The sequence below is a fragment of the Copidosoma floridanum genome, unplaced genomic scaffold (assembly GCF_036245765.1).
Source record: "Copidosoma floridanum isolate Cflo_tuat_1 unplaced genomic scaffold, Cflo_Japanese_pri ptg000034l, whole genome shotgun sequence".
In the NCBI taxonomy this organism is placed as follows: domain Eukaryota; kingdom Metazoa; phylum Arthropoda; class Insecta; order Hymenoptera; family Encyrtidae; genus Copidosoma; species Copidosoma floridanum.
In genome coordinates this window covers 1,095,027-1,116,389 of record NW_028321911.1, presented here as the reverse complement: position 1 = coordinate 1,116,389, position 21,363 = coordinate 1,095,027, and the positions used below count along the sequence as shown (strand labels likewise).

General features: G+C 33.8%; 1 protein-coding gene across 1 annotated transcript in view; it reads left to right on the top strand.

Moving 5' to 3' along the window:
* Positions 1-21,363, top strand: part of LOC106637938 (uncharacterized) — a 290,005-nt gene that overhangs the window by 84,196 nt on the left and 184,446 nt on the right. Inside the window, exon 2 of the mRNA XM_014350916.2 lies at positions 19,730-19,876. Within this exon, the coding sequence (XP_014206402.2) occupies positions 19,742-19,876 (135 nt within the window). The 5' untranslated portion in view covers positions 19,730-19,741. The remainder of the gene's footprint in view (positions 1-19,729; positions 19,877-21,363) is intronic.

Here is a 21,363-nt window from a genome sequence, read left to right as displayed (position 1 = left end):
CGAAAAAATTAAGTTGTTAACCCCAGTATTATCTTATTGCAAATGAATTTGGCATACTTTATTTACATGATTCCAGAACTCCGGAGGTTTTGATAAAGCCGATAAAAATTACCCAAGCCACCTTAATAAACATCAAGAATGATTTGATAACAAGTACTAGCGAGTCCCCTGTCTCGGATTCCCTGAGACTCACTAAATGGAACACCGTAGTGACGTAATGAAAAACGTTTTTAGTTTAAAATTTTATATCTATTTTTAAAATTTCATCGAACAAAAATGTTTCTATTAAAAAAAAATTTGTTCAGAATCCATGCAATTAGTGAGCTGTAAGAAGTGAAAAAAATGTAATGATCCTAAAAAGCACAGTGCGTTCCTAACGTCACAAAATAATTGTTAGCCCTAAAAGGGTGTTGATCTGCACTTTCTCACGTCATAATAAATAAAAAAGACTACTTGTTAAATTCTTATAGATTCAGAACTGTCGAGAAATATATGATTAAAAAATTTTTTTTTAGAACGAAGTTCTTTATGTCGAGTTACTCGGGGGGCTGGAATTTTAAAACCGACAGATTTTTTTTTTTTTGGAAACGAAAGTAGTTTTACCCAAAGTCACTGCCTTTCAAGTTTTCCCCCTTACCCCGTTCCCGCCACCTACTGTTCTCTACACACTTCCCCTCTCCACCGTGCCGTGTTACTCTTCTGCACACCTTTACCCACCATTCCCCCTCACACTCCCAAGCAATTAATTTTCATTTCCAATAACTTTTATTTCACTTTGAATTTTTTTCTTTTATAATTAAAAAAAAAAAAAAAAAAAAAAAAAAAAAAAAAAAAAAAAAAAAAAACATTTTCCAATAAAGAGATTTGAACCCTCGACCTTCTGCACGTGATTCCAGTACCTTACCCACTCTGCTACAAGCGCTGCCGACTATAGAAGATCGGTTTCTTGTACTTATCGTGCGGTTCGTAACTATAATATTCCATTTTTATATGCATTCACTGAAACTACATTTAATTCATGATAAATTGTGTATTTGTGTTCAAAAAAAAAAAAAAAAATGCATTTAATGCATAAAATACCGACCGATTTTTATTAAACCTGAGGTTTTTTTTGGCATTACAGTAATACTAATAATTACTGTTAAACATAAATTATTTTATAAATAAATTATTAAAATAAACATATACGATAGAGTTGCACAACGTATCAATGTTTTTAAGATTTTGAATTTGACTAACTAATTGTGTTACAATGTCACATTATTATATAAATTGAAAAAAAAAAAAAAAAGGGAATGAAAAAAAAAGATTAAATATGAAAATAAGAAAGAAATTAAATAAAGGAAATACAAAAAAAATTAAAAAAAATGTAATAAAATAAAATATGAAAAAAAATTAAACAAGAAATGAAAAAAAAAAAATAAATAAAACAAGAAATAAAGAAAAAAATGAAAAAAAATGTAATAAAATAAAATATGAAAAAAAAAACAAAAAATAAATCAAGAAATAAAGAAAAAAAAAAAAGTAAATAAAATAAAAAAAAAAAACAACAAACCAGGGGGGATAAATGAGTCATGGGACCCACGGTAAGAACGAAGTTCTTTAAACATGAGATAAGTATAGACACAATTTCTCAGGTAACAAGGGGGTCGCCAGACCCACAGGAAGAACGAAGCTCTGTAATCGTTACAACTGCATTCATGTTGTTCACTAAAAGAAAAACTTGAAAAACGAATAAAACAAAACAAAAAAAAAAAAAAAAATAGTTTACTACTGACGATGGTTTAACTTCGTGAGAACCTCGTGCATAAATACAGTACTCACGAAGTTAAACCATCGTCAGTAGTAAACTATTTTTTTTTTTTTTCTGTTTTTTTTTATTCGTCTTTCAAGTTTTTGTTTTAGTAAGCAATATGAATGCAGTACTAACGATTACAGAGCTTCGTTCTTCCTGTGGGTCTGGCGACCCCCTTGTTACCTGAGAAATTGTGTCTATACTCATCTCATGTTTAAAGAACTTCGTTCTTACCGTGGGTCCTATGACCCATTTATCCCCCCTGGCTTGTTGTTTTTTTTTATTTTATTTTATTTTTTTTTCTTTATTTCTTGATTTATTTTTTGTTTTTTTTTTCATATTTTATTTTATTACATTTTTTTTTTTTAATCTTACAACTCAAATACCAGAGCAACGAGGTCCTGAATCTTAATCTCTCTATTTTTTATCGCCACAATAAATACAAATACATAATATTCTACCTACTTAAAAATCAAAGAGATTCAAGTATTCAGTATCAGGGTTACAGTAAAAAGCAAATCTTTCACGTAATAAACTTTTTGTGAATTTTGACGCTGCTCTTTCAATCTTGATAAGTGTTCTAAGTCAATTTCTTTATGGATGAAATTACATGCATTTAAGAAATTTGAAATTTTACTTTAAACTTGACCTCTTGTGACTACAGGTACGGTTAAAACTTTTGTGAGCCCTCTAACTTTTTTTTCAACTTCGTTATGTTGTAATATATTTGTTGGCAAAGTAGTTTAAAAGGAAGCAAATCAGCATCCGATGGCTCTAGAAAGGACCGGTGTTAAACTCTTTTTTTGACTAAAGTTTCCAGCAAACGTGGCTGCTTGGTAACATTTGGATGGCCTTCTCTGGCCTGCTGCTGTAGAACCAAACTAATCGAGAGGAAAACTACAACGTTTAAGGTGTTAGAGCTAGTTGTAGAGATCTTTACCAAAGTCTCTCGATGCTACGCTGGAGATGTTAATGTCTAAGGCACCTTCTTTTTTGAAGAGCTCAGTTGTTTAGTGATCTAAGGTGGGGAGATTGAGTGGACCAGTGAAGATACCATAATTATAGATAGCATTCGCATACTACAGTCTAACATTTCCAATTTAGTAAACAATACCTTAAGTAACAGAAAAAATCAAAACAGAAAACGTGTAAGCACTGTTCAGAAAAAAAATTGCTCTAATATCGAGCACGTTGAAGTTCAATCGATGAAAAAGACTGCACATACGACGATTAATCAAAAATACCTTTAACCCTGGACAAAATGCCAGAAAGAATGGATGACCAAATTAATACCAATTCAACGCAAAATTTTGTAATCAGCCGATAGTTGTTGCAAAAGTATATCATAAAAAAAAGCAAAATTTTAATGTCTTAAAAGAATTTAAAATTTATTGTACACGAAATTTGAATAAAAATATCTTTCTTACTACAATTAGTTTTTGTATTTAATTTGTTAATTAAGCATGTTCAATGTTTAATACTATGTTTGTAACTGTATAACTATGTAAAATAACTCATTAAAATTCTAACCCCAGCCGCAAAAGAGGGGTACGGACGAGAGCACTGAGCTGCCTTGGGTGTTACAATGCCACTTTTTCGATTTTTTCAAAGCTTTCATTTCGATGAAATTGATAAAGTGCTCTGGCAGAGTGATGCAAAAATACATGAAGATGATACAAAATCAGTTAAAAACTTTAAATCTTTTCCTGACACTTCTCAAAACAAAAATCTTTTTATTGAAAAAATATGTATTCAGAATCCTAGCAGTTTCTTTTCTCGAATAATAAGCTGTAAAAAGTAAAAAAAATGTAATGAACCTGAAAAGTACCATGCGTTCCTAGCGTCATAAAAAAATTGTTAGCCTTATAGGAATATTGATTTTCACTTTCTTACGTCATAATTAATAAAAAAAAATGTTTATTAAATTTTTTAAAGATTAAAAACTGACAAGAAATATATAATTAAAAAATTTTTTTTCAATCTTACAACTTTATTACCAGAGTGACGAAGTGCTAGAGCTTAATCTCTCTTTGTTTATTGCCACAATAAATACAAGTACACATTATTCTATCAATTTAAAAATCTGGAAGATTAAAATGATTACTATCAGGGTTATAATGAAAATCTGGTCTCTCAAGTAATGGATTTCTAATTTATTGAATTTGGCGCTGCTGTTTCAATTTTGATGAATGTTCTGCATTAGTTTGTTAACACCAAAATTTTTAAACTTATGAAGTTTGCCTTCCAATTCACTGTCTTGAGACTATAGGCATGGTTAAAACTTTAGTGAGCCCTAAGGGCTATTTTTTATCAAATTTGTTAGGTTGTAATGAATTTGTTAACAAAGTAGTTTGACGTCCGATGGCCCTTAGAAGGACTGGTGAGCTTATTAAGTAAACTCTTTCTTGACTGAAGTTTCTAGCAAATGTGACTGTCTGAATTCCTCAGGGTGATCCTCTTTGGTCTGCTGTGCACTGGACTAAAAGCGAAGAAAATTACAACGTCTGCAGTGTTAGAGCTAGTTGTAGAGATCTTTACCAATGTCTCTCGATGCTACGCCAGAGATGTTAGTGTCTAAAGCACCTTTTTTTTTGCAGAGCTCAGCCGTTTAAGTGATCTAAGATGGGGAGATCGGTTCCTGATTGTTGCCCGTTGGAGACTTTCTCGTTTGCTAAAGCTTATATTTGCTTGTTCACACAAGCCACACAGCTGTTAGGTTTGCCCAGCATAGATCTTGGAAAGCATCGGTGATTCCTGGTTGAATGCTTTTAGAGTCGATGAAGTAATGTAATGTAGGGTTGGCGGTTGCCGGGGTTCCCAGCCTTGCAACGAACAACTCCGCTCATGACGTCTGCCAGGGAATGACTAACTTGGTTCAATAGTGGCCGACTTTATATAATTTTTTTAGTCGACGAATCGTTGCCAAAAATGGCAGTAAACATGTATTTGTTGGCAAGGTTGTTTAGCGGTAGGTTTTTTAAAAAAAACCGATGAGATTGATGGTTAAGTAGGAAACGTAAATACTTATGATAGCCCTGAAAAAGACCAGTAGTGATACTTCTAGCCATTCCTTATTATTATTCTTGATGATGGAGAGCAGGTTGTCTGGGTAGCTTAACTCTAACCCTTGGAGTCCCTGCGTACGGAGACCGTGCTGGAGGAAGGTACCCCGCTGACTAATGAATATCTTTTCTTCGGGTCTTTTCCCAGATAACCAACCGCTCATCAGTAGTCAGAAAAGTGGGCCTGGAGAATACCTTCTCTGTGGACATGTCGTTCCTATGAACCACTGAGAAGGCTGTTGTGGGTGCCTGGACTCAGGGCTGTTCTCCCTGCATTGATGTGATAACACAATCTGCTCTGGTAGCAGCACTAAGTTGGTTGGAAAAATGAACATAAAACTCCAAATTGCTAGAGCAGAGTGTGCTTTAGCTAGACGTTCTCTGGTATTTTGTCGGAGACGTTAGCATTCAGAACGTTTTATTATAGGTGGCTACTCGTCAATCATGATAGTTTAGGATGGAGTTTGACTGATGTCGCTTGTTTATTAGAGAGTAGTGTCGTCCGTAGCTAGGATACCTAGCAACATGACTCCCAGTTTTAGGCTTTATACACTGTCGGTGAACAACTGTGTATTTGGTATGTTGCTCGGGCATATTATGAACACACTTTTTTAATTTAATTGCAGGTTGTTTTGATTTTACTTCGACGCTACCCAGCGGATTCAACTGAAATATATCGCAAAGCTATTGTATTTTTGCAAAACTTTGAGCGTGTTTATTGCTTTTGTTATTAATTTTTTCAAGATAAAAACTATAATAAGACCATCTAGGTAGCGTCAAGAATCGGTATACAAGATTTCAGCAAAATCGCTTGAGTAGTTTTCGCGGTTAGCGATTACAACGGTCTTAGCGACTTTGCTTTAAATATTAGTAAGATGCCGTGTATAAAACTATTAAAGCTTAAATCACTGACACGTTGGTGTAACTAAAACGTCAAAAGTGTGATTGCATCATTGAACTACAGTGTTCGTGTGATTTCTTACCGAAAATCATAAGGCAATGCATGTATAAGTATCTTTTAAAAAATCACATCTCATGCTTACCTACATCATAATATTGTAGTAATTTTAAATACGTGATTACAATTTTTTTCAAATTTTTTTTTCTTTAACTTTCATAAATGACAAAGCTGATAATAGGTGCACTACTTGTATCGTGCCCCTAAAATCGATGCCCTTGATTAGCAATACTTAGTGGCGTATCGAATGTCAATCCCTTCTTTAATAAATTTTCGTTTCGATTTATTTTTGTAGCGATAAATGCCACATGACGCTCCAACTTCCCTACTATACAAGTAGAAATAGTTGTTTTCATCTCGAATATTATAAAATTAAAATCTTGACGTTAGAATCTGGCAAGAACAATTATTATACCCCGTGCAGTTTTCCTTATTCGAACAAATGCTTAAAACGATAAGGTGAATAATTTACACTTAACATAAAAAGTATTTTACATGACTTTTGGGAAATAAATTGCTAGGCACAGTGGCCGATTAGTTCCACAAGCAATCATTATTATACAACTTCATTAACGAATTTTTGTCGGCTCTGTCTTGAAGATTTAATAACATGGGGGGGGGGGGGGGGGTAGTGACACTTTTAATGGAGCTCAAGACAATCATTCAACGAGACAATGAATTAATCATAAATTAATGGGATTAATTCAGCAAAATGATAATAATAATATTAATAGTAACATTTATACTAACAATAGTAATAATAACAACATTAATAACGATAATAACAACAATAATAATAATAACAATAATAATTATAATAATGAAATTTATAATACTGATACTAAGGATAATAATAATAATGATGGTAATAATAATAACAGTAATAATAATAACAGTAATAATAATAATAATAACAATAATAAAAAAAATAATAATAATAATGATACTAGTAATAATAATAGTCCTCCATGTGGTGGATGAAGGCAAGCTTTCTACGGGTCTATGGTTTTGAGGTATTGCGACGGTCAGAGATTATGCCCATGGGTAGTTGAAACGAAATAAAATGGTTCCCATGGACCAAAATGTCGAGAAGAACACCTGTTTAAAAAATCGAGGATAGGTTCCCGAATAAAACCTTCTCCCAAGGAATCTGTCGTCTGTTTCGACTTGGTGAAAGCCCGGGTGACTAGTGTTGGCCTCATGGATTCTGGGGGTGGCCACGAAGGCGTCTAGAACGAAAACAAGGAAACAACCTCTGATAAAAACACTCACAGAAGGGCTTCGTATTCCTGCTCAGCCATGGACGAGACAGGCTGCTAAGCACTTAAAGCGGAACGAGTGACGTCAGTGCTGCCGGCTTTTTTTAGCGGTAACACCGAGATGGATCTGGAATATACCAGTAACTTTAGATCAGAACTTACTATAGAGCAGATAAAGGAGGATACAATATTTACAGAACTCGAAGAAATAATTAAAAATATGGTGGAAGTAGCAACAGTGACGTACACAAAAAAAAGCAATGCCGATACAAGAAGGTATGAAAGTGGCGTTGAACCTTCTGCATAAGTTTAAGGATACCCGAGCATGGAACAGCAAGAAAAAAAGGGATGTTACTATGTGAGTGCACCACTGGCACAAATATTCAAAGTACGGACATAAAGACAAGGAATAGCAAATAAAAATATCCTACTTAGACGATTCGAATAACAAGGTGGAAAGAAAGAAACCACGCAAGATTAGTAATTCAGATAAAATAAAAATCAGTGAGCACAGCGATGCAGATTCAGAATAATAGAATAAACCATAAGAAACAAGGGAAAAGAGATATTTCACGCAAACAAGTAGTGCAGATCAAGGCACAGAATAAGAGAAAAAATCTTTAAACAGGACCCTTAATCAATGGTAAGGAATAAATTGTATCACAATGCCTGATTGATGATACACTTGCATATATGCGTTCGGAGGAAAATGTGTGGAGAGTTGTAAAGGTTTTGAGCATGCCACTTATAGAGCAGAACATGGGTGGAGTAGCACAGTGAAGGATTCATAAAGAACTTTGAGATCTTATACATGAATTTTTCAGTAGCGCAACAAAGAGAAAGTGAGTCAAAAGAAATTATTACAGTGAATTATGACACACTGGTGGCTATAAACTGAAAATCTGAGACTGCTAAATATGTGGGATTTTCACTAGCCAAAGCCAGCGTAGTAAACGGAACACATACAGAGTAGACAAAAATGGCAAGGGAAAAATCATACAAATAAATTTGTATAATGATATGCATTGGGGTCACCACGTAGTACGGACAAGTTTGGCTGCAGCAGTGGCTGAAAAGAAAGAAACAATCCTGGAGACAATAAATACCCTAGAAATAACGAATATGTATGCAAGTGTACCAAGTAAAAATGAGAACAATAAGATGGAGAGCGACCGAGAAGCTTATGTGCAAGATTCATAACAATAACGAGCAGCAACCAAATATACTGAGTCAACTGACACTGATGAAAAAGTCCCAGAGTGGACCTACAAGTAAGAAAGTAAATGATGGAGAGCGAGTAAATGACTCACTACTGTACATACAAGTAATAGAGGAAGCAGAAAAGTGTGCTGAAATAAACAAAAAAATTGGGGTGATACTTGACAATTTCATAGACAATTTCCAGACACAATTTAGACTAGACGTCAATCGTTGAGATTTTGGAGGAAAGCCGAAAATCAGAAAAGATGCATCAGAATCCAATACTACTATGTATTAACTACTTAACGAACCGCTAGCAAGTATAAAAGATAATTTACTTATGCATAAACAGTATATTTACACTTCTATGTTGACAAGAAAAACATATCAGAAAAAATAACAATAAATAAGAGAGTTATGTGACTGTAATGCTTGTCGGTAAGTTAGAAATTTATACGACCAATGGTATACAAGCAAATGCTGATACATCTAAATCACTGTATCAAGAGGTACATATGCATAGATGGCGGCACTTTCAATACAAGCACTCTATATCCTCTATACGTGCCCTTTTTTTCAATATCCAATATATTTAAGACTCATAATATCAAACCACATTAATTCTTCTTCAAGAAAATTTTCTTCAGAAATAAATAAGAATGAGAAAAATATCCTCCCCGGGTGTGGATCGAGCACACAACCTCCTGTCTACTAGACAGTTGCTCTACCACTTGAGCTACCAAGGAGCCGTAAATCGTATGAATTTCTAATTAACCGACAAGCATTAGAGTCAAATAACTACTTTATCGGGCTTTGGTGAAAGACAGCTCTGAAAATTAAGAATGAGAATCTTATCTAAACTTATGGTGCGAGTGAATGTACGGCTCCTCGGTAGCTCAAGTAGTAGAGCAACTGTCTAGTAAACAGAAGGTTGTGTGTTCGATCCGCACCTGGGGAGGACATTTTTCTCATTCTTATTTATTTCTTAAGAAAATTTTCTTGAAGAAGAATTAATGTGGATTGATATTATGAGTCTTGAATATATTGGATATTGAAAAAAAGGGCACGTATGGAAGATATAGAGTGCTTGTATTGAAAGTGCCACCATCCATGCATATGCACCTCTTGATACAATGATTTAGATGTATCAACATTTGCTTGTATACCATTGGTCGTATGAATTTCTCATAAATAAGAGAATAACGTAACTAACGATACATACAAATAAAGTTAAACAACTACATATTTACTCATTCACTTACCGGTTAATGTGGCCCAATTCAGAACTGTGTAGTTATTAGATTTGAAAGGATGTAACGTATGCGTATTTTTTAGAAAAAAATACTATAAAGTTATTTTAATTTTTATTATGAAAAAATTTAGATTCAATTAAAAATTTTTTATTGATTGGGCATTCTGCTATAGGTCCTCAACTAATTTTATCATAAAGATCCTAATATTTCCCACCTACCAACACAATCAGCAGCAAAAAGGGATAGACTACCGTTCAATTGAGAGTTCTATCTTAGGATCTCAAAGAAAGCTACGATTGCATGATTGATCATAAGATTTGGACTGAACAGTGATTGACAAAAAACAAGTACTTAGAGTTCTGAAAAAAAATTTGTTTCATGCGATAAAACTAAAATAAATTTAAACAAAAACATATATGTACACTTACATACGTATCTGGATAAAAAAAGTGGTACTTGAGAAAATAGTATACCGATATCATAAACAAAGTTAAAATGTTCTAAGAACAGAAATTCCTGCAGTAAAGGTCCGAAAAAACTGTAGCATTCGTGAGCTATGAATTACGAAATAATTAAGTCAACCTACCCTTGAAAGAACAAACTCTATCGTGGGTCAATGTCAGCCTTACTATAGCAAAAAGTAAAACATTTACGACAGTAAAAAAAACAGCGCATTAAATGATGACGTGAAAAGAAATCGAGAGTCCAAGTATAACAGTATTGTTAAACAAGAGAAAGAAGATGCCAAACATTTATTTTTTATCATAGAAAAAAAAACCAAAAAATTTTAAACTAAAAGTTTCAACGAACTGTCTATGAATTTCCTATCCAAAAATACACAGAGTCTCACGTAAACAAGAAAAAAAAAGTTGTTTACAACACCTATGAGAGAACCGTCAAATTATAACTAACAAAAAAAAGAGCACATTTAAATATCATTTAACTACTAACGCAACTAACACATTCTCTATAGACCACTCAATTAATTAATGTTAATAATGACGTTACGATACACATCACCAAAAAAGTAGTATAAGTATTGTTTACACGGAAAAGTCGGCAAAACAAAATTAAGAATCAACTATAAGTCCATCTTAAATATGTTTAAAAGGGGTGCAAAATATAATTATCTTACGAAAGAAGTCATTTTACGTAATTAGTAATTATGCAGATATCCTTTTTGCCCTGGTATGTTGGGTTCAAAAATTTAGTACAGTTACGCTACGCACCTTCTTTTCCTTCTCTACAACGTATCTCATTAAGATGCCTTGTTAAAGTGATGGGCCCGTATAATACGTTCCCCATCGAGAATGTATACAGATTTTTTTTTTCTATATTATAGTGCTCTACGTCCGGCTTCTTTAATAAGGGCACTACTATGGGCACTTAGCACTTTGGAGAAGGAAGGGAAGAGGGATGGGAGGCCTCCCATTACTGGGAGGGGGGTAGGGGGAAATTAGGCAATTATGCTGCGAGGAGGTCGCCTACACCCTCCTCGAGGAGCATTGCGTGGTGAAAAAGCACATGTGAAAGACACAGAGGTACTTGCCCAAAAAGTCACACTGGCCGGGAATCGAACCACGGTCGCCCGCGTGTCAATCCACGACCTAGCTGACTGAGCCACCGCGCGCTCAATGTATACAGATAGACGAAGCTAAATCACTATTAGTAGGATAGAATTGGCTTTTTGAAAAAAAAATTTCTACTAGCGTAAAAAAAATCATGGTGGTAGTTTTTCAGTGTCTGAACACATCTAAATAGTTTAGTTTCCAAATTGTGTCAGCTAACGGCCCAAAAAGAATGGTAAATGTGGTAAAAAATGGTTTTTTGCGTCTAGAAAAAACTGGAGAGTTAGACAAAATAGTTGTCTTATTGAAAATAATGCGCAACTTCAAGACGAAGAAAATAAGCTCCAGTGAGATAAAATTGGCCCAGCCGTTTTTCGCAATTTTCCAAAAAGTGCTTTTCTGAACCGTCTTCTTAAAAATCTAAAACTCATGTTCATTTAAATTTTAAGACTTGAAAATTGAATATAAGATAGATCTTGTGCTCCTTAATATCCACATTTATTAAAATATATTGTTAAGATCACGCATATTTACAACTTTATATAAATAATTGGAGGACCTGTACAATTTACATCAATAATTTTTTATAACTTACTGTTGCTCTTTTTTCTTCCTGCACGTGCCACAACTATAGGATATGGTTCTAATCAATCATACTACACTAAAATAACAATTACTGTTAATATAAGTTGTCGCAAGATTATTTATTTTGCAGGGACTAGACGCGTGGGGCCCTGACCAGGGGCGAGGAAATGCGAAAATGCCCGAATTCAGGCATCGGTTTCGGCGGCTTGCCACAGGGAAAGGGAAAAGCAGGGAGAGGCTACAAAGAAAAGACGGGAGTGGCATTCAGAGGAAGAGTTCCTCATGAACCGGACCTAATCCAGTTGAACTGTTGAGGGGTGCTCAGCAACCGCTGGCTTTTTTCTCCGGGTCCTCTCCGGGAACAAGGTCTTCTTCATCCCAAGCCTCTCGCCTCTGCCTGTTTTCTCCTCCCGGTCTGCGTGAGTAAAAAAGGGCTATTTAATACGCAATTGAAAGGAGTTCGTGAATTATCACTACGATAATTCCTCGTCGCAGAAGCAATAAATCCCTTGCGGTGGCTTCGTAGGCGTACTCATATTTCTTTGCTGACTGCCTAGCCTCTCTTTCTTTTTGAGGTTCATTTCTTTTGTTGTTTGTACATATCGTGCTACCGTGTTGTCTAGCCGATATATCCCGTTGATTTTGCGATTAGCCCACAATTGTACTCTTTATGTTTTTTTTTTGAATAGTGTATCCGAGAGATTATTGTGTCCAATAGAGTATAGAGTGTAAGGGATTTCACTTCAATATTCAATTACTGTCCATTAGTACGTAAAACTCGTTCATGAGAGATAATGTCTAGGCGAATCCAAATTTTGTTATTTACAATTATTATTTTGCGTTCAATGGTTCTTAAATCAAAATAACAACGAAAGTCTGAAGTATGTTGTCGAACTAATTAAAATTATGATTTATTGATATACTAGAGCCACGTCAGTCGTAAATATCGTGTAAGACTTGTATAAAAAAAGGCGTTCTCGTGATTTAAATATTATATCATTGTTACAGGAGAAGTAGCGTTAATGCTCTACGAAGCAAGTTAATCCAAAAAGTTTTATAATTTTAAGATACGAAAGAGTGAGTCGTACGAACAGAAAAAACATATTATTGAGTTTATTTTAAATCCATGATTAATTGGGGGATGAATAGTGCCTTACAACTACGTTATGTTTTCTTATTTTCTTTTTTCATTATATCGATAAATTAGTCATTACGTCGAAACCAAATCTTGTAACTATTTTATAAGACAAGAGCTTTGAATATATTTTGGAATTGAATTATAATCATTCGTATTTTTATTATTCAATACATTGTGCTCCTGGTTCCATCTTATCCCGTATCCCATATAAGAAAAATACTCCGCAATTTATAACAATAAAAATTCTTTTTTTTTTTCCAAAAAAGTTTGAAACATCTAAACATAAGTCAAATGAGACTAAGTAACTATGCAAATTATTATTATTTTTTTTGTAGATCAGATATTTATAGAGATTGAAAATAAAATCATTTAAGAACATCATATTAACTGTTATTTTTACTTAAGTAAAGTATGATTGATTAGAACCATATCCTGCAGTTGTGGCACGTGCAGGAGAAAAAAAAAACAGCAGTTAGTTCTAACAAATTATCAACATTAATTGTACAGGTCCTCCAATTATTTTTATACAGTTTTAAATATGCGTGATCTTAATATTTTTAAAAGCTACCCCATGTTGAAAAAAATTCATTAATTTATCTGACGTGGTTCCCGAGATATCATTATTTTTGATGCGCGTTTTCATTTTGAACGTGGCCTCTCAGAAATCCTGGAGTCATGATAGGGAGAATGGGCATGGCCTACGTCGGCGGCTTGCTGCACCGCTGCATCTATGGAAAATGGCTGCTTCTTGTCATCGATTTTTCGCGTACTTCCAGAATGTCCAACGGAACGACGTTTTGGTAGATTGTAGAATAACTCTCGACGAGTACAATGCCGTTGAAAAAATGGCAATGTGTTGAAAAACCAGCCACGTCCAACTTTTTTGCGGAGGAACCATTTTTTGCTTCTTGCAGTGGTTTGTAAAAAGTTTACCACCAATCTTCTTAAAATTTAGTGTGGATGTTTAGGTGCATAAGATATACCTTGCACTCACTTTTCAAGTCTTAGTATTCAAATGAACGTCAGTTATAGATTTTCTAGAAAACGGTCCAGAAGAAAACTTTTTGGCAAATTGCGAAAAACGGCTGGGCCAATTGTATTTCACTAGAGCTCATTTCCTTCGTCTTGAAACTGCGCATCTTTCTCAACAGTACAACTTGTTTGTCCAACTTTCCAGTTTTTTCTAGACGCGAAAAACCATTTTTGACCACATTTACCATTTTTTTTGGGCCGTTAGCTGACACAATTTGGAAACTAAAACTATTAAGATTTGTTCAGAAACCGAATAACTACCACTATGATTTTTTTCGCGCTAATAGCTATTTTTTTTAATTAACCATGCTTTTTTGCTAATTCTATCCTACTATATCGCAAGAAACAGTATGCCGATAAACCCTACAATACTGCGTCCATTAATCATCCAGATGCAGGGTGTTTGGCCTTGAGAATATCAGCTAAGCAACGGCATTTTGAATGTACAAATCAAATAAGTAATAAGTAAAAAGAAAATTAAAAAAAAATAAAACAATTAAACTTTGGAAATTTGCATATTCGTCATGAGTTTAACAATGTCTAAATATTTAAAACAAATAGAAAATGTGCATAAAAAAATGAATAATTAATGAAAAAATTTATTTGCTGTAGATTAAGCAAAAAAAGTCTTAGGAGTAAAAAAAAAGAAACGATGAATAAAATTTATGTGATTATTATTATCAGTTAAATAATATCTATACATTATTTAACTGATATTATTTTTATCTCGGTGGCTCGGTCGGCTGGTTTGTGGGACGGCACGCGGGAGATGTGGGTTTGGTTCCCGGCCAGTGCAACCCTCCTGAGCAAGTACTCCAAGCCACCCTTTCCCTACGTAACAATACTATGACGGTCTTGGGGCTCGATAATAAAGCCAAATAAACATTTTTTATTTAATCGATTAACAATCCTTACTATTGACTTTTAGATTCAGAAAAACTTAGCCTGACAGTGAATTGGTTCAATATTGATATTAATTTATGTAACAAAAGGATAAGTTTGTATAATTTTTACATAACATAAGTTTTCTAAAAGTTCTCCTTAGACAGTCAATAATTGGGCCATTAACTCATACTTGCAATACAAAGGAACTGTTTAAATTTATGTTTTTCACTGTTTTTCATAACTTTTTCGGATACTCATATTCCTTTCATGATAGTAAGAAATACATTCTTCAATCCTATTTTACTTCCACATTCAATGATGTACTAAGTATGAAGAATTTTTTAACTAATGTCAAGAAAAATTCTGTAGGGGTGTTAAAGACTATAAGTAGATATTATTAGATAGCCTTGAGGGTGACTAGGGTACTTGACAAAAAGTTAGCTAAGCCAAAATATTAAAGAAAATAACGGAATCTTACTTTACTGAGTAAGTGTTAGTATGTGTCAGGAGGGGTCTCTAGGAGGCCAGTGAAGGTCGGGGGGGGGGCTGTTAAAGTTTATGTGGAATGTCTTACACAAACAACTATACAAAGAAGATGCATCTTCCTATATTATATAGTTATTTTGATAGGGCTGTTCACGCATCCCCTCACACCTACATGGTACCCTCGCAGACCTAACAATCTCCTCAACCTCCCCCATAATACAAGGGAAAATTCTTTTCATTTTTCTGTGAATTCAACCTAACGAAAATGTGGGAGCCCTTCATGACTCCCTTTAACTCTCCTACGATCCCCACATACCCCACTACCTTCTTCCAACAGAAACTTGGAACATTCTTATAAAATATTAGAATCATCCTGTTTTAATAAAAGAACGTTAAATAAGGGTACATATGAAGTAATTTGTCCTCCTTACAGCCCTCCCCCATATCTTCCTTCATAAACTCAGAATGTATTGTAAAGATACTTTATTTCAGGGTTATTAAAAAATACTTACCCCTGCAGCCCCTCCACACCCCCTAAATTAACTTATAATTTTTTGTGAGATTACTTTATAATATGGACAGAAGAGACTAATTCTCCACCTCTAAAAATTTTTAACTGGAAATATGGGGTTAGCGCGTGGAGTGCGTGGGGGCGTAGCCCCACTAGTATATTTAAATAATAGAGCTCTACCACTCTGTGCCCTTTGCGTGCCAACCTCCTCAACAAAAGTCATGTGGGGTGGTATGGGAGGGGATATACTGGGAGCTGTAGTGGTTGTGAGAGCTGTAGAGGGTCAGGGACTCTAGACGAAAAGTAAGCTAAGCCAAAACAAGGGAATAAATGATAGAACTTTCCCTTATCTTGTGGGAGTGGTGGAGGAACAACGGTTTTGAGAGACTGTGGGAGATGTGGGAGGTTTGTGTGGGATGTCCTACACAAATAACTATATAATATAAGTAGATACACATGTATTTATAAGTATATTGTAATGGTGAGACACCGTTGGGCCACTTCGGGTAAGCTAAATGATTTAGAACAAAAAAAAAGAGGTAAGGGGCATAGGATAAGGAGAAACTGGAGGAAAAATAGGGAATAAGCAGAAAAAGTCAAGAGCAGCAGATTAGCTTGTGCCTGTTAGCGTACGATTTTTGTTACTGATCTCTTGCTGTTGGATCAGCTCCAGGAGTACACTAGCTTTGTATACAGAGCTTTAATACAAGAGGCGTGAGTTCCATGAGAGGCGGAAGACTCCTCCAGCCTGGAGGTCAAGCACAGGTCAACTTTGTCGACCACAGCCATTGAGCGCTGCCAGTAGGCCTACTTATTACATTTTTGATTTGCAAATGATTTTAACATGTTAATATTGTGTAGATCTTTACATCTTAAGGAAGAAGAGAATTATTGTTCATATATAAGTAGTGGTTTGAAAAAATGAGACTCTCTAACGGTATTTAAAATAAGATAAATTAAGAACTAAACGTTAAAAAAACACCAGTGCATGCAATAGGCTTCAATTTTTTAGGTTCAAACAAAACTATGAGTTAAAGTTTCATATAAGAAGGTCTTATCTTTGTCACCTAGACCATCAACTAAAATAATGTTAAGTTGTTATTTATGTTTATCGTTACTTTATACGATTTTTTCAAATTATTCTACTATAAATAATATTATTTGTATCATTTTTTTTTCATAAACTAAAATTGAAATGCTTAGGTAAAGCGAAATTGTCATGTCTTGTTTTTTGACTTAAAGACAGTACCTTAATTAATGCATTATTTTTATTACTTCTTGCTAGATTCCTTAGAAATAAATTTTCATATTTACTGTAAACTTTGTCACTTACAATAAGTTATTACGTGGGATTCCAATGGCTTGGAGTTCTTAATAACAACAAGACAGTTAAACTCAATAGATCACTTTAATGCTATATACTTTTCAAAAAAGGTACTTGGTGGTCCCAAGTTACTTATTACGATTACTTTATTTCTAGTCCTTCGCGTTCTAGACCCCTGTGGGCCTTTTTATGCTCTTTCCTCCCCCACTCGTCCTCCTTTCTTCTACTAATAGCTGTGGCCCATTCCACGCAGAATGTGCCATACTGTACGTGACACGTCCAAGGCCGCTGAGTCATCATTCTCGATGGGATGATTGTTTAAGTAGGGTTCTTATCATGTTGCTCGTGTTCTAATGTATACTCATCATTTAAAAAGAAAACAATGAGGTGTTTTTATGCACATCACGATTTCTTTTTCTATTACAGATTTTGATTAGTTTTCCGCAAGTTTATAATTGTATTATTACATTTATTGTTCGTGTTTTCACTCTTTGCTCTTATATAATGACTCACTAAATATGCCCTTATGGGTTTTTATTTTTAGTTATTATTATTGAATTGCAATTTATCGCTCTAATCCTATTATATTATACTAACATAATACTTACTTGGACATTGTTTTCTGAATTGATTCATATTTACTCGTTTTCAATATTATAGTTTTTTTTCCTTTCGGTTTTATTTCAATTTTAGTAGTTGTTTTGTACATTCGTATATATTTTTTTTTTTCCTAGTTTTTGAAATTTATGTTTTTTATAATTCTTTAATTTTTGAATAAAAACTAATTTTATTTTTGAATTTTACATGTCATCTTATACACAACATAGTAAAAAGTTTTTTTTTTTTTTTATTATGACATATGTATACTTTTTTAAGTATTTATTCATTCAATGCATCTTCTAAAAACAAAAAGTATACCAGCAATTTTTTTTAACGTATCTACTTACTAGTTTTTCACCTTTTTTTTTTTTTTTTTTTTCACTTATAAATGTATATTTTTTCTAGAAAGGCACTTTTCCTTTGTTTGTTTGTTTGTTTGGTTTTTTACAAAAATATTATTTGTGCTTGGGTATTAAAGCCTTACGTGTAGCTTAGCTAAAGTATGTTTATTTATTATAGTTGTTTGTTACTGCGGGCCAGTTGATCTTCCTGTCACTGATCCCCTTACACTTGGATGAGAGTTGGTTGCAGTGCCATATGATTCATTGCATTCTCTTTTCTCGTGATATTGTTTCTGTTTTTTCTTCGTAAAAAATTTATAGATAAATTTAATATAATCAGGGCCTCCCATTTCCAAATCTCTCTTTCGTCTGTAATCTAATTTACGTATAGGTTTCACTATGATAGTTAGCTTTTTACCTGTCATTAACTTACCCTTCAGCCCATGCTCCTGCTTACCAAGCTCTTGTAGTTCATTCCTCCCTACTACTGTTTTTATTTGTTTCTGTACTTTATCCACTTTCACCGCTTTTATTTTTTGCATTATTTCTTTCAAATTTAAATCCAAACCCTTAAACTTGACTATCTGATTCTCGCCTTCTTCTTGACTCCAGTCCAATCTTGTCTCTGATGCTTACACCTTTATTACTTTAAATGTGTTTGTTGTGACCGTATTGTACATGTATTTTCTGCTCTCCCGTGGTGCTGAACGCACGTTGATTTTTTGTAGGAAGACGTATCCAATAGGTACCCTTCAATTCGGCCAACACTATCAGGCATTCTTCTGGTTTTTTCACCGTCACCTCTAATATAAGCCGTATTTTACAAGGATGGTCCTCCTCCACTTCTTTTATTGGCTCCATTCGTGTACATATGCTTATCTTTCTCAGCGTTTTGCATTGTACTACCATTTTCCGTGATATTGCTGCAAATCTCTTCTCGCTCGTGATACTTGCTATATATTCATAGGTTGGTTGAAGATGGGCAACCCTGTTCATCACATTCAATCCTTTTTTTTTCTACCAACAATGGTGATATCCTGATAGGGAGGTCCAAATTATCTCTTGTTACTAGCGGTACCTCGATGTAATATATAATTTTCTTGCTAAGCGCTAGTGTTGCCACCTCTGATATTTGTGCTATCTCTTCCTCTATCATATCTCCCTCTTCTTAAAACCCGAGGTTCGGCCTAAATTGTCCTAAGTCTCTCGTTAAGTCAATTAGGAAAGAGGACTAATTTAATGTACATGATTTGCGGAGCCTCTTTTATTCATAGTATTAGGAACACATACTGTTTACGTGTTTCTTACAAGAAACTGCTTGCGATTCTTATTTGATTGTATTGCGTGCGTGTATTATATCATTTGTGTATGTGCAGAGTATAAAAGCCGCTAAACTTGTAACTCTGACTACATTACGATCTTACATGCCTTGTAAGAGTCAGAGGTACGTTATACTCTCAACCAAATTTTGCGTTCATTGTAATTTGTTAAAACTTTTTATTACTCATAGATTTTTGTACCTGATGAGGGCCGGGACATTGTCCAAACGGCCGAAACGCTGTTTTGTTTTTTAAATAGATACAAAATATGATAGTGCCACAATTAGATTCTTTGTTTTTTCCTTATCTGACTCTGTTATTTTAATTAAATGGAATTTCGATGTAAAATGACAAAAATAAATGTAATCTCGTACAAAATTTAATGTATATTTCTTTTTTTTCCAAATCGCTAGCTTACATATAAAATGGCTAATACGGACAAGATAGAAGAAGAGGAGCCAACGTTTAGCCCTCAGAATTTTTCTGATTCTTCATTAGACTGGCAGAAATGCGTCTACCGAGGCGAAGGAAATGCCAACCTGGTTGTTGCATTACCCTTGGTGAGTAAAAAAACTTTACTCAAAGCTTATGTACTGTATGTTCTGTATGATTGTATGTGTAGGTATAAACAGCTTCTTTGCCACTGTTAATGAGATTTTATCTATGATATAGGGTACGTACACATTTTGCAGCTATAGGAATTTTGTAACATATTTCAATGAATTTTGTACACTTCACTTGTTATACCATAAGTAGTAGAAACTGACCATGTGCATAAGCAATGATTTATATTCCATAACCCTATTTACAAATAACTTAGTGGCTTAAAATATTGAGTACCTTATTTCTGTGCTGCTTTTAACGTTTTTTTTTTCTCATAGATTTTTTCGTTCTTATAGATTGAAACTTCATTTATCTAGTATCATCATCATTAAAATGGGGTAATCTGACTCAAATTTAAGATAACTATAGACAATGATAGGATACTCTGTTAACTTCTAGTAGTAAAATGGAAGTTGGGCAGACATATTGTATTTGTAGCTTCACAGAAATGCGTGCAGTTTAAGTATAAAGAGATACATAAATTTAATTAATTACGGTGAATTTTTACAAATACGACTAACTACCATTTTTATAACCATTTTGGCAATACTGAGCATGCAGGAAAAAAATGATTGTTTTAACTTTAGAGATGGAGTATGGATTGAAGTTTAGTGTATTATCAAAAAGATCTTACTACAGTCAAAGTTCATTGTTTTAATAGTGACACAGCAAAAGTAACCAATAGTTTGTAATTTTCTGAATGAATTAAATCTATTCATGATTTTTAAGCTTATTAAGATGTGTAATATTGCCATGCCTTCACATAAGGTGCAATGTGGCTAGCGTGGTACTCATTAAATTCTCCTGAAGTTTTGTTTTGACTTTATCGCAACAATTCAAATCATACCTAACTTTTAAAAGTAATATTTTTACTCTGAGCCATTGCGAGAATAAAAACGTACTTTTAGGCAATAAGAATATCATGCTAACTTAAGAGCAATTTAAGTAATAAAGACATGAAATACAACTATATTCTACGATGTATAACGAATATATGCTTTATAATTATTTTTAGACAGAATAAAAAATTATTGTGAACTGTTTTTACTTACCAGTTGTCTTTCAATATCTTTTTTACGCCAAGCAGCTAAGTATATTTTGTTTGTAAGAATAACTTATTAAGAAGCGATACTAAGTTTTACTAAAACATAATAAAAAAAATTATTTATTTATATTACTTATTAATACCTACGTCTGTTTAGTGGTCCATTAGCAGTAAATCGTATGAAACCTATGATTAAAGCAAAGAGACTCGATGCTTTGAGCATACTGACTATAACTATGAGTAAAACACAAAGTGGTGATAGATTTCTGTCCCATGACAATTCGCGTTTGCTTTTAATACTTTGTTTTATAAATTTTGTCTGTCCTCACACTCGTTGTCTTTACAGCTTATAACCTTATCTTGTATAGTTGTAAGGCCAGATTCAATTGGCAAGCCATT